This window comes from Stenella coeruleoalba (assembly GCF_951394435.1).
Source record: "Stenella coeruleoalba genome assembly, chromosome: 3".
Lineage (NCBI taxonomy): Eukaryota > Metazoa > Chordata > Mammalia > Artiodactyla > Delphinidae > Stenella > Stenella coeruleoalba.
Window position 1 is genome coordinate 5,730,740 of NC_137148.1, and position 14,922 is coordinate 5,745,661.

Here is a 14,922-nt window from a genome sequence, read left to right on the forward strand (position 1 = left end):
TGGAGACAGTAAAAAGATCAGTGCTTGCCAGGGGTTGGGAGCGAGGGGAGCATTGAGTAGGCAGAGCACAGAGGATTTTTAGGGCCATAGAGCTATTCTGTATGACACTATACTAACGGACACATGTCATTATGCATTTGTCCAAACCCATGGAATGTACAACATCAAGGGAACCCTAATGTAAACTATGGACTTTAGTTAATAATAATGTATTATTTTTATTATAATTATTTTAATTCATCATTTAAATAATAATTTAATTGTCAAATGTAAATGCTATTTAGGTTTTACTTTATTTAAATTATATTTTTAATATCATTAATTGTAACAAGGGCACCACACTAGTGCAGGATGTTAATAATAGGGGAAACTATGTGTGGAGAGAGGGAAGGATACAGAAACTCCATTTTCCGCTCCATTTTTTTCTGTAAACCTAAAACTGCTCTAAAAAGTAAAGTCAATTAATTAAAGAAACAATAGCTAAGTGGAAAGAGAGGGCATTTTGCCCATTCGGACAGACCAGGGACGGAACCTGCACCCTCTGCAGTGGAAGCACGGAGTCTTAACCACTGGACCACCAGTCTTGTTCTGATTTTAGAACAAGACACTTGCATCTGCTAGAAAACTGTCAAGATAAGTACAAACCTGCACTGTCCACACTTCTGATGGTACCTCCTAGACGTGGTGCCCCCCTCCGCACTCCCCAACCACCCGACAGCTCCTGGAATATCCATCCTGGTGGCTGGTCCCCTCTGCCCCCCAGGAAGCATCCTTTTCCACACTCACTTGTCCCTGCTGAGGGGCCAGGAGACCTCACAGATGATGTTCAGAATCCCTTCGTGCAGCTTCATCAGGAGTCCTTAGGAGTTTTCTAGGTTAATAGCACAAAAATGGGCTACTGTTCCACGTTTCTGTTTATTTCCATCAGTTAATTGGACTTAGTTCTGCCTGAATAAGAAGGTTTTCTCTCTTGGGCTCCTTGAGAAGAGAAGCCTTGGGGTGCCGTCCTAAATCTTCAGTGGACAGACTCCCCGTACATTACCCTCCCAGTACTGAGTGCAACGTGGGTCCTGAGAATGTCCAATGCCCATAATTTACAGCTGTTTTTTCTATTATAGGTAATAATTTAATTCAGGACAAGAGATGTTATTCAAAGACATATAAATAATAGCCTCTACTAAGAATGTTCATTGTGTTGAGAATAAAGCGCTGGGAGTTTCAAGATTGGCAAGTGAATGCCAAGGCTGGTGGGGCTCGGGGACAATTTTCCCTCTTGAATAAATGAAAAGGAGCATACTGCTACTTTCATTTTTTTTTAAGAAGTTGAATATTTTATTATTAAACCGTTTCTTATTTTCCTGCAAGGCTGTTGCCTCACTGTACAAAAATAGTACCAGCAAATACAGTATATTGCAAAATTAAGAGAGTAATGCTCTTCATTGGACACTATACAACTCACAAACTTTTCTCCACTGCCATTTATTTCCAGTGGGAAAATCATTGAGTATTTTGATCCAAATCCAGGGATGGCTGTAAGCAATTTACAATATTGTATAAGGTAAGATAACAATGTCATTCTTGAATTACATAATTTTTATAACTAGTTTTACCACAGATAATTTCAGGAATTCTGAATGTTATAACTGGAGACTAGCCTAAAAATCATAGGCTGTTGAGAAAAAGATGCATAGGGTTTATCTGACATCATTAGGAAGTTAAGGGGTATTTTCTTCAGACAATATTGTAGCAAGTAGTTTCTTTTGCTAAAAGTTGCTTTTAAAAAATCTATCAGCTACTAATTTAAGACAACTATGCTAGATTAAGTTGTTTCAAACTAGTTTACTTAGGGGTTGCATGTTCACTCCTCAATACATTTTATGTATTTCTCATATGCCTCTTCACTCATTAGTTCATCTAGTTCTGAAGGGTTACTCAGTGTCATCTTGATCAGCCAACCATCTTCATAACAAGATTTGTTGATAAGTCCTGGATTTTCTGCTAGAGCTTCATTAATTTCAGTTACTTCTCCTGACAGAGGAGAATGGAGTTCATTAGCAGCTTTCACATTTTCCAAACACCAAATTCCTCGTTTGTTCAATTTTGTCCCAGCTTCAGGCAGCCTGCAGTAAACAACATCTCCCAAAGCTTCCTGTGCAAAATCGCTGATTCCCACTGTTCCAACACCGTTTTCTGTTGTTACCCATTCATGTTTGTCTGTGAATTTACACACCGATAGCAGAGCGGGGCTGGTGCGCAGCGCCCCGGCGGCGCCCACCCTCAGTCCCCAGGGCCACGGCGGGCAGGGCATGTTGGGCACAGAGATGGCGCGCGGGCTGCAGACCACGGCTGGCACACTCCACACTGCTCGCAGTGCCATGTTCTCGGGGGTCACTACTTTCATTTTTATTAGAAAATATGCCTTATAATAGCTCCCAATTTTTCTCTTTCAAACTGTCAACTGAAAATAATGCACAACCTAAAAGTTGAGAGTTGTTTAATCCGGTGGACAAAAAATGAGGACTTAAGCCGGGGACAAAGAATCTCAGATCACTCTGAAGAGACAAGGTGGGGAGCCAGGTTATAGAGGAGTTTTTGCAAAAAAGACTGGGTAGTGGGTATGTCAAAAGATTATTGTTAATTAAAGAAAACCAGACATCTCAAGTTAAGGAAATTGGTGCTGTTCTCTGTATGGGAAGATGCAAGAGTCTGGACTCACTGAAATCGTTCCTTTGATGTGCACCTCAGCTGTCTGGGGCCGGTATCCTGTGCTTTCCCATCCTGAGTCTCCTCAGGGCGCATCTTTGTGGGGTGGCTGCAGTGACTGAGGGCTTGATGGCGGGCATCCTGTTTCTATCCTGAGTTCCCTCAGGGCTCACCGTCAGGAGACTGTAACGTGATGGCTTAATGGCTGCTACATCCTTTGTTTATTGATATGGCAGGCAGCATTTTTAGTCCACATAATAGAGAACACCCATCCTACCCTGCAGAGAGGATAGATTCAATGTCCACTCTCCTCCACTTGCCTCCCTCCCCTCTCAACATCCTCCTGACAAGCATTCATTCAGCTCTTGCCAAGTGGCAGGCAGAGCTCAGGCTCAGGTGCTACAGAGACGAATACAGGACAGTTCTCAACCTTGAGGCACTCATTACCTGATGAGTCAATAAAATACATTTTTAACACAAGGTGGCAGGTATGTGATACAAAGTATGTTCAAGACATGTGTAAGTGGAGGGGGAAACGTTTGATTCTGCAAAGACAGCAGGTAACATTTCAGACCAGTCTTTGGCAGAAATAATTCTCATTGTTATCAACCATTTAATTCTCTTCCTGTGCAACCAGGAGGATGACATTTACCAGCTCCATTTACACAAATGGGCCCCTGAAACTAATTCCAGCCGGTGGGAGGTAGGCAGATATGATAGATGATACTTCTAGGCTGGCCCATAAAATACCTTGCACACCTGATCCTTTCTCCTCTTCTGCTGTAGCAAATCTAGAGCCACATGTTAGAAATGGCAGCATTTCAAGACAGAGGAGCCAGGATTGCTGAGTCACTGCCTGAGGGAGGTGCCCCAGCTGGAAAATCTGAATTGGATATCAAGTGCATGAGAAACTTCCTCTTTGTCGAGCCACTGAAATTTGGGTGTTGTTTACAACAACTACCGAAACTTATTTAACACCATGGAAATTGCTGTTTTGCAGTGGGCTGTTTGGGTGACAAAAAATAGGTGGCTATTTTCTTAGCAGCTGGGCAAGAGAGGGTGAAGAAACAGCATGCTGGGTGGCTGGACATCTATGTGATGTAGTGATAAATCATTCGACCAAAGGGTCACCTGCAGAGATTTGGAAGGCAGACCCCATCACGATAAGGGGTGTACTGGAAAATGGAATGTTAGAAGCGTGTTTTAATTGGACTTGGCTCTGTTTGACAAGGCAATCCAAGGAAGAGATGAACTCAGGAAATAGTTGGCTGTTTTTAAGCAGAAAATGAAAGGTAATAGAGAGTCCAGAAATTCAGGAACTTGTAAGGCTGCAAAAGGTAACTGTTTCTAGTCCCCAAACAGTAAAATATGGGAATAAAATGTAATTGAGCTGACTTTTCAGTTTTGGTGAACTTTCTGAGTGAAATAACATGACTTGGGACAAAGGTGTGAGTGAGCGGGTAGACTGCCCCTCAAGCCAGTGGCCTCCAAGAGGCTGCCTCTTTGTTGAGAGAGAGTCACAGGAGTGAGGAGGCCAGAAAACAAAGGAGATTCCAGAACAGTGCTTAGGAAATGTCTTTGGGTGCAGTTATAGGTACCTGAGAGTGACTGGAGGCAAATATATCAGCAGTCATTAAGTTTTTGAGATGATTGCTTTGCCAAGAATACCACGAGGCAGTGAGGTAAACAGGGAAAAGGGGTCTGTCTTTAGGTAAAAAGAAGGCTGAGAGATGGTCAAGATTCACTGTTCTGGACACCTAGGATCTGATCCTGTCAAACTGGAAGATAGATACACAAGCCTTGATCTTTTTTTTTTTTTGCATTACTGGGGCCTCTCACTGTTGGGGCCTCTCCCGTTGTGGAGCACAGGCTCCGGACACGCAGGCTCAGCGGCCATGGCTCACGGGCCCAGCCTCTCTGCGGCATATGGGATCTTCCCGGACTGGGGCACGAACCCGCGCCCCTGCATAGGCAGGCGGACTCTCAACCACTGCGCCACCAGGGAAGCCCAAGCCTTGATCTTTTCAGAAGGTAATTGGACTATGGATCACCACAAACTTAATTACATGGTGACTCCAATATTAGCTGTTCTTTCAGACATGGTACCTTTACTGGAAAATATGAACAGAGCTCCTGGCATTTAATATGCAGCTATTTATCTGAAAAATGCTTTCATTTATTATTTTCAAACTTGCAAGTACCAGAAGAAGTTTGCTTTTACTTGGCAGGGCCAACAATATACCTTCACAATCTTGCCTCAGCATTGTATTCACTTGTCTTCTCTGCCGTAATCTAGTCTGTGGAGAACTTGATTATTTTGATATCCTTCAGAATATCACACTGACCCTGCATGTGCCTGGAATTATGCAGATTGGATTTGATCAAGAAATAACAAGTACTTTCAATGCTATCTCAGTCAGCTCAGGCTGCCATAACAAAACACCACACTGGGCAGTTTAAACATCAGAAATTTATTTTCTCACTTCTGCAAGCTACAAGTCCAAGATCAAGGGGCCAGCAGGGTTGGTTTCCAGCAAGATCTCTTCTTCTGGTTTGCAGATGGCTGCCTTTTGCTTGTATCCTCACCCAGCCTCTCCTCTGTGTACTCAGAGAGAAGGAGTGAGCACTAATGTCTCTTCCTTTTATAAGGACACCAGTCATATAGGATTAGACCCAACCCTTACAACCTCATTTAACCTCAAAGGCCTCTTTAAAGACCTCATATCCAACTATAGTAATATTGAGGGTTAGGGCTTCAACATATGAATCTGGGGGACATAATTCAGTGTATAGCAGATGTCATATAAGAACCATGACAGTTAGAGCAGGTGAGATAAATACAAAGAAAATTCATGGGCCCATTACCTTGATAATGTCCCTAGGCCTCTATGGTCTATAGCACATCGGAATATTTTTTTTTTTTTTGCGTTACTGGGGCCTCTCACTGTTGGGGCCTCTCCCATTGTGGAGCACAGGCTCTGGACGCGCAGGCTCAGCAGCCATGGCTTACGGGCCCAGCCGCTCCACGGCATGTGGGATCTTCCTGGACTGGGGCATGAACCCGTGTCCCCTGAATCGGCAGGAGGACTCTCAACCACTGCGCCACTAGGGAAGCCCCGGAATACTCTTTGAAGGCTAAAGAAAAGTTGCTGCACACAACTTCTACTTAAAAATAAAAACAGATTCAATACTTAGGGGCACTTTCAGAATTTGGAGGCAACACATTCCACGTTTGAGTTTGCTAGTCCAACCTATCTACAGAATAACCAGAAAGACCACCAGTTTTCAGTGGGGTTTCAGAGCGAGAGAAGATTCTGTAGCAGGTGCAGATTACAATCCAAACTGCCCTGCCACCTGAGCCTCAGGACAGAGCAGATGGGTGATGTTCCCTGTGTGTTGCCTCTCTGGGAAACCCCAACAAGAGGACCATGGGACAGAACCATACACTTTTGGAGCAAAGGCCTCTCTTCTGCAGAGCAACAGACTTCTCTTTGAATAAAAGCACCTGGCTTGGTAATAGGCCTTGGAAACTATGGAACTTTGACCACAGGATCGGTGTCCTTGAGAGCTGAATGCCTCATTCTGGACTAGGTGCTATCTAAGCTACCAAGTGTGGGTGGATGCATGAGTATTTCATTACCAAGTAGGTGTTGTGTCTATGTGCTTGGCCCCTGGCTGGTATAGAAGGCACAAGGAAGGTGCATAAGTATGTGGTTCAGACTCTGACCTCTGTCCCTGCTGAGCTGCCTCATTTTCCTCGTGGGAGATTTGTTATGTCTAGTTGACTGGGGAGAAGCCCTCATGCCTGCTTTATAGTTGGTTCTACACAACGTGGAGAAACCCTTGATGTGGATGCCTGCCCAGTCAGGGGAGTCCCAGCCACCACTGCTCAACTCTGATGTCCTAATACAAAAGCAGCCAGAGACAATATGGCCCCAATACACATGGCTATGCCCCAATAAAACTTTAGTTATAAAGACAGGAAGCAGGCTGGAACTGGCCCACAGTCCATAATTCTTGACCCCCTATCCATGGGAGACAGACAGCGAAATGATTGATGAATAAGATGAGTCACTGGCCATCAAAGACTCTCCATAACCTCCCCGAGAATCTTAAAAACCACTTTGAGATTTGACATATGCCTGAGGCATCCATTTGCTGTGAATCATTTCTTACCTGCATTTAAAAGGAAATCTTAAATTTACTCTCCATTTGTAAGAGGATTTAAAAATACTCTTCACGGACTTCTCTGGTGTTGCAGTGCTTAAGAACCCGCCTGCCAGTGCAGGGGACACGAGTTCGAGCCCTGGTCTGGGAAGATCCCACATGCCGCGGAGCAACTAAGCCCGTGCGCCGCAACTACTGAGCCCGCGAGCCACAGCTACTGAAGCCCACGCACGCAGAGCCTGTGCTCTGCAAGAAGAGAAGCCACCGCAATGAGAAGCCTGCACACCACAACGAAGAGTAGCCCCCGCTCGCCGCAACTAGAGAAAGCCCGCGCGCAGCAACAAAGACCCAACACAGCCAAAAATAAATAAATAATAAAAATTTAAAAGGAAATAGGTTTTCTTAAAAAAAAAAAATAAAAATACCCTTAAGACGTATTTTATTATAAAATACCTTAATCTGTGACCCCCATAATAAATGCAGTAGTGATCGTTTTCAAGGAGTAATTCTTCACTTTTCAAAGACATTGCTTTTGAATTTCTTTAATTATTTATATCCCTGCCTGAATTCACTGTGTTGGATCTGGCAACTGTAATTTCCAATAGAGGGCGTAAGTAGGTAGGGGAACATTTTAACCTGATGCATTATAGTTAATTTACTTCAAAATGGTGAAGGGAGAGAACCAACGGAACAGCGGGGCTTCTCTGGGCCTTGAGCTGCTCTGTGTGTGTGTGTGTGTGTGTGTGTGTGTGTGTGTGTGTGTGTGTGTGTTGAGGGCCCACTCTCTTTTCCTCTCTCTACCGACTGTGTGGCCACTACCGTCCTGGAGCTCGCCTTGGCCACTGCTGTAGGCCACGCAGTGGGCAAGGACATCAGAGGCCCTGGGGAGGGGTGCACCCCTGCCATAGCATCTCCTCTCAAGGCCAGGTTAGAATCCCTTTCTCACATCTTGCCCTCCACTGGTGGAGGCCAGTGTGGTGCTACAGTAAGAGCCAGGAGCTCTGCACAGACTCCCAGCCCCACGCCTCACCAGTTACGGGATTCCTCACATCCCTTACTGCTCTGCAACCTCAGTTTCCTTGTCTGTAAAGTGGGAACGATAGTAGTTCTCTTGCAGAGTTGTTGTTAAGATTAAATGAGGGCTTCCTTGGTGGCGCAGTGGTTGAGAGTCCGCCTGCCAATGCAGGGGACACGAGTTCGTGCCCTGGTCCGGGAGGATCCCACATGCCGCAGAGCGGCTGGGCCCGTGAGCCATGGCCGCTGAGCCTGCGCGTCCGGAGCCTGTGCTCCGCAATGGGAGAGGCCACAACAGTGAGAGGCCCGCGTAACGCAAAAAAAAAAAAAAAAAAAAAAAAAAAGATTAAATGAGACAGTATCTGAGCAGCCAAAACAGGGACACCCCACAAGCAAGGTGGCTCTTAGCCCAGTTCAGGGTCTGCTTCTGATATTTATTAAGCCTTCTTCAGTGAACTTGACCTCTCCTCACTCGCCTTCTTCAAAGTAACACTTGTCATTTGTACAGAGGGATTCAGTGGGTTCTTCCATGGTTGTTTCTCATGTTCTCCCCCTAAGAGAAAAGTGACTGTAAGAGCCGTGCCACGCACTTCTGTGTTTTCACCAGTAACACACACAGAACAGCTGTTAGTTTCATATTCAATATTGGTAATAAATACTGATATTTATTTTTATTTCAGGGAGGTGAGCAATTATTTGCCTTCCTTCCATCCTTCCTCCCTTCCATCCTTCCTCCCTTCCATCCTTCCTTCCTTCCATCCTTCCTTCTTTCCAGCCTTCCTTCCTTCCTATCTTCCTCCCTTCCTTCCTTCCTTCCCTCCTTCCCTCCTTCCCTCTTTCCTTCCTTCCACCTTTTTGGGCACAGGGCAGTGGCACCATGGGTTCTGGCTTCAGCTGTGACAGCTCAGGCTGCCCACCTCAGGTCTGGTGCTACCTTCCATCCACACAAACAGCTCTCTGCATCTCTGCAGGGACCACATCTGGCCCAAGGATGGAACGGCTCTTCGAAATCTCTGGAGCTGGGGACTGGACTGTCCTCCCTTCCTGCAGGGAACCTAGCATGCAGGCCGATGCTGGTCTTTGTGGTTGCTTCCCTTTGTACTACGTTGACCCAAGGGGCTCAGGGCATCAGTGGCAGCGCCTTGGGCTCAAGAACTGCTCTCCCAAAGTGTCTGTTCTTCGCCGACCACCGGGCACTGTGGAGAGGAGGCCACAGGCTGTTGGGCAGGCAGAGAGTGGGGTGCAATATTTCACAACCACAGGTCTGCTTAGGAGAAGTGCAGGACCAGCCACGGGGACAATGTACCAGTCAGAGCGCCACCGAGAGACATCCAACTTGGGATCTTTCTGTCCATCAGCCGAAATAACAAGACCTCCTGTCCCAGCACCCCTTCTGGTACCCAAAAGCCTCTGCTATTGGTCAGAACTTCCTTGGTTGAATGTGAAATAAGCGCAAAGGGGAGAAGGTGTTCTCCAAGGAGACATCGCTTGGCCTTCGAGAGGCTGGTTGCCAGGGAGCTTCCTTTTGCCTTGGTCAGTGCCAACTTCTTCATCTCTTGGAGCCATCCTTTCTTCCTGTTGGCTCCTGGTCTGGTTGACCAGTGCATCCTTGATTGTCCATCACACATGGTTGTAGGAACAGTCCCTGTTTGCCCCAGGCCCATGCCAAGTACAAAGTACTTTTACTCACCCTTCATTTATTCACTCAACCAACAGTTAATGAAGACCTACTGTGTGTGTGTTCCAGGCACTGTGCAAACATCAGTGAACAAAGCTCACATTTGTGGAAGAAGACAGAACAGAAACAATAAACACAGTGAAGAAGTGAATTCCACAGCACGCTGGGAGTTGCAAAGTGCTGTAGGGAGAAGAATGACAGACTCAGGCAGGACTGCGGGCATCAGGATCGTGGAGGAGAGAAAGGCGTACTGATCAGGGCTACCGAGGCGGGCGTGGCTGAGACGGAGGGGAGGGAAGGAGCCAGGGGAATATGTGGAGGAGGGTGGTGGGCGGAGGGAGGGGCCATGGCAAAGATCTAAGGTGGGAGCCTGGGGGGCTTGCGAAGAGCAAGGAAGCCAATGTGGCCAGAGCTAGGCAGAGGAGGCAGACAGGGCAGGGGGAGCTGGGCCAGCCGCTGTACCAATATACCACCCCTGGGGGCGCTCATAAACAGCAGAAATTGACTGCTCACAATTCTGGAGGCTGGAAGTCCGAGATCAGGGTACCGACGTGGTTGGCTGATAGTCCTCTTCTGTGTCATAGACTTCCCACATCCTCCAATGGCAGAAAGGGCCAGGGAGCTCTCCGGCACCTCTTTTAAGGGCCCTGGCTCCATTCATGAAGGCTCCACCCTTATGACTTAATCATCTCCCAAGGTCCTGCCTCCTCATAGGATCACTTTGGGCATCAGGTGTTCAACATATGAATTTGGGGGGATGCACAGATTCAGTCTGTATGTAACAAGGCTGTTATGGCTGAACTCAAGGCAGAGGTGATGGTGGCTGGGACTGAGGTGCTCGCAGCGGGGATGCTGAAAGGGGGTGGGTCCTGGGTGCACAGGGAAGGAAGAGCCAGAGTGAAACAGTAGGAGAGGAAGAAATGATGACTCCAAGGTTTTTGATCTGAGCAACTGGAAAGATGGAGGTGCCATTGTTAGCAAAGATGGGGGCTAAAGGAACGGGGGCTTTCTTGGGAGGAGCAGTAGCTTCAGATCTTTTTATTGAAGTATCGTTAATTTACAATGTTACGTTTCAAGGGCACAGCAAAGTGATTGTTAAACATATAGATTCCTTTCCAGATTCTTTTCCATTATAAGTTATCATAGGATATTGAGTATAGTTCCCTGTGCTACACAGTAGGTCCTGGTGTATAGCACAGTGATTCATATATATGTATGTGTATGTATATGTATATTTTTTCAGATTCATTTCCATTATAGTTCATTACAAGATATTGAATATAGTTCCCTGTGCTATACAGTAGGACCTTGTTGTTATCTATATTATATGTAGTAGTTTGTATCTGCTAATCCCAAACTCCTGATTTATCCCTCCCCCCTCCTCCTTTCGTCACCATAAATGTGTTTTCTATGTTTGTGAGTTTGTTTCTGTTTTGTAAATAAGTTCATTTGTATCACTTTTTTTTTTTAGATTCCACATATAAGTGATATCTTATGATATTTGTCTTTCTCTGTCTGACTTACTTCACTTAATGTGATAATCTCTAGGTCTACCCATGTTGCTGCAAATGGTATTTCATTCTTTTTTATGGCTGAGTAATATTCCACTGTATATATGTGCCACATCTTCTTGATCCACTCCTCTGTCGATGGACACTTAGGTTGTGTCCATGTCCTGGCTGTTGTGAACAGTGATGCAGCTTCAGATTTAAGCATTTTGGATCTGAAGTATCTACTCATAGCTGGTCCCCTCTGCTTTTCATGACTCTGCCTAGATTCCCTCTCAGAGAGTGACTTTATCCCCAGGTCTGCAGACCCCTCTCCAATAACAATGGAAGGATATTACTTTTCCCCATAGAACTACAGGACTCAGTAATGAAAGTTGTAGCCATGATGTCATATGCATAACCAATAAAAAGTTAAAAGTCATAGTTTAATATTGTCTGTCAAAACTTTTTATAACATGTAGCCAAGAAGCGTCAGTTACATATTAGCAACTTGATTTAATCTCAGCCAGGTTTCTGAGGTATAAGAAAAGCAGAAAGTAAAGCAATTTCCCCGTACATTTAATTCAATTGAGAGAGAAAGTCAACCAGACAGTTCCACTGGAACGACTATGCCTTGTACAGGTGCACTTGTTTGGAAAGCTGCATTATATATATTTTTTTTCTTTTTTTTTTTTTTGCGGTATGCGGGCCTCTCACTGTTGTGACCTCTCCGGTTGTGGAGCACAGGCTCCGGACGCGCAGCCTCAGCGGCCATGGCTCAGGGGCCCAGCCGCTCCGTGGCATGTGGGATCTTCCCAGACCGGGGCACGAACCCGTGTCCCCTGCATCGGCAAGTGGACTCTCAACCACTGCGTCACCGGGGAAGCCCCTGCATTATATTTTAAATATGTACCTATATCAGTCAGGGTTTTGCAGAGAAACAGAACCACTAGGATGGTTGGAGGGACAGGCACACACACAGAGAGAAATAGATACAAAAAGATTTATTTGAACAAATAGACTTATGCAATCGTGGGGCTGAGAAGTCTGAGCTCCATCGGGCAGGCCAGCAGGAAGGGCACGCTAGAAACGCAGACAGGAGCTGCTGCTGCTGCCTTGAGGCAGGATTCCTTATTCTCTGGAGAACCAGTTTTTGCTCTTAAGACCTTCAACTGATTGGATGAGGCCCACTCACAATATCAAGAGGAATGTTTATTTCAAGTCAACTGATTGTAAATGTTAATGACACCTACAACATACCTTCCCAGGAGCACCTAGATTCATGTTTGACCAAACAACTGGGCACCATGGCCTTGCCAAGTTGACACATAAAATTAAGCCTCCCAGCAAACGTCACAAGCAAGGGTCCTGCTCTTAGAAAATTCAGATCTTTTTTTTTTTTTTTTTTACTCAGGGCTCTTATCAGTGAGAGAACTGCTAAGACGTTACCATCAGCTCAAAGGAGAATCTGCAGAATAGATGTATATAGATGAATTTGCCAATTGAGGCCCTAGGATGTTTGGAATCATCCTTTCTACAGGGTAGAAAGCACTTGTATCTTGACAGGACAAAATTCACTTGCATGTTTAATAAGGGGACTCCTCAGTTCTGTGCATGTTAACTCCTATCTCTATAGAGTTTCAAAATGGCCCAGCCAGAGACAAGGGTGCTGCCCCTATGGATCAGATAAGCCATACCTGTCCCCTAGACACACCAGAGTTCCACTGGAGAATTCAGATCTTGAAAAGATGACATATATGCAAAAAAATTAAAAATACTAAGCTTACATTTTTTTTTGGCCACGCTGCACAGCATGCGGGATCTTAGCTCCCCAACCAGGGATCGAACCCACGCCCCCTACAGTGGAAGCACGGAGTCTTAACCACTGGACCGCCAGGGAAGTCCTTAAAATAACACCAAACTTTAATGGAGAGAAATTCATAATAAGAGTTTATAACAGTCCTGAGCAGATCTGAGGCTTCGGGAACTGTGCAGAGGCTGAGCTAAGGGTGGTGTAGGCAGCCTGGAGAATCAGGGATGCTTCGGAGGGAAGAGTCAGGGGCACAGGGCACAGGGCCTGCACCTGCTCTGTTTCCTTCACCCACCCATCCCCACTGGGGGGCTGTCATCAATCACAGAGGCTTACTGGGTTTCCGCCTGCTGCTACGTACTTGGGGTTGGACCAGAGGGGCGCCAACAGTTAGGATGGCAGATTCCTGCTCTCTAAACCCCACCTGTGTCACTCTTCCTTTCACGGTGGATTATTCCATCCTTCATATTCATTGAGCACCTGCTGGGGCCGGGCCTGCAGTGGGCCCTGGGGATGTGAAGACCAGGAAGCTGAACCCACAGTCAGAAGGGGGAGGCTGCCAGGTGGTGATGGCAGAGTTAGGGTAACCTCAGGGTGCTGTGGAAGCTCCAGAGTTAGCGGGGGAGGGATGTTCCTACACCCCAGGAAGTTCAGGGAAGTCTTCTCGGAGGAGGTGACCCCTGGACAGTCTTGAGAATCCTCCAGCAATTTTGTAAAGATCAAACCACAAATGACCTGCACCTGTTTGCTGAGGTTCAAAATGATTGCAGGAAAGACCTAAGAATTTTTCTATAACATGGTTACATAAATAGTCCCAGCTGAGTGTCACAATTTCCAATCCCAGTTGCTTACCCTTTTCCCATTCCTGTGCTTTTTTTGGCCATACAGCTTGTGGGATCTTAGTTCTCCAATCAGTGATCGAACCCGGGCCACAGCAGTGAAAGTGCCAAGTCCTAACTACTGAACTGCCAGGGAATTTCCTCATTCTTGTGTTTTTGACTTGTAGTTATCTGAAATTATCTTTAGGAAGGTCATAGAAATCTCTTCAGAAGAATTTAAACTCATTTCATGAGAGTACTATGAGGCCACTTAAAATTGAGCAAGTTGGGGGAAGTGATTAAAAATCAAGCAACATGGCATTTAACATTTCCAAAAAGGATGAAAATCACCATTACAGATGCAAAGCGAGTCCAATGCCACCTGAATTCGCTGAGTATCTTTTAAAAAATCAATTGAGACATGTTTAGGAATCAGAGAACTGAAGAACCCACCGGGATTTCTTTGTATATTTCAGGTTTGAGCCTTTATACTCGAGGGAGAATTAATGAGTCGTCACTATGTAACTGTCATCTGTTGAGAGCCTTCTTTGCTGAGTCAGCGGAGGCCCCGTTCGCAGGGAGTTGTTAATGAGTCAGTACACACGTAAGTAGATGTGTGGTTTGCACAAATGTCTGATTCAGGCAGGACTGAAGCCCCCGGGACCAGCGGTGGGATAATAGGTAGGACTCACTGTCTTAGTCAGCTGGGGCTGCCCTTGAAAACTACTACATACGGGGTGGCTTAAACAGCAGAAATTCATGCTCTCACAATTCTGGAGCCTGGAAGTCTGAGATCAAAGTATTTGAGGTTTGAGAACCTGCTGCCTCAGGGCTTCGTGGGTATCTTTTTTTTCCTGGGAAAGACCAATATTTCATCTTTTCCTCAGGTTTTTGAAATACCACTTCTTTTCATTTCCTAGATTCCGAATCTACTAGGGTCTGTTTTGGCGTTCTCTACTTTGCTTATTAATTTACTAGATACAAGATTTCTTGGAAGACTATACTCTTACAGTGTTGTTTGATATCTGGAAGGACAAGTCCCCTGTAATTATTTTTCTTTAAAAATGTTTTTCTTTAAAATTAAAAAAACAATGCTTCCATAAATGTATTGTTTCTGTTATTTCATGTCACTTTAAGTTGATCCCACTTTAATTTATAGCCAATGGAAGAGCCAAAAACACCCCATAATGCACTTTACCAGTGTGTAGTAAATACTCAGGTTTTCTCAGTGCAAGACACTGAAAT

At 45.5% G+C, this 14,922-nt stretch overlaps 1 protein-coding gene across 1 annotated transcript; it reads right to left on the reverse strand.

The window, feature by feature from the left end:
* Positions 1–1,858: 1,858 nt before the first annotated feature.
* On the reverse strand, positions 1,859–2,377 carry LOC307183811 (glycine cleavage system H protein, mitochondrial-like; the record flags this gene model as incomplete). The annotated part of the gene is made up of 1 exon (XM_079916906.1): positions 1,859–2,377. The coding sequence occupies one exon, from the start codon at positions 2,375–2,377 to the stop codon at positions 1,859–1,861; it is 519 nt and encodes a 172-aa protein (XP_079773032.1).
* Between the last annotated feature and the right edge of the window lie 12,545 nt (positions 2,378–14,922).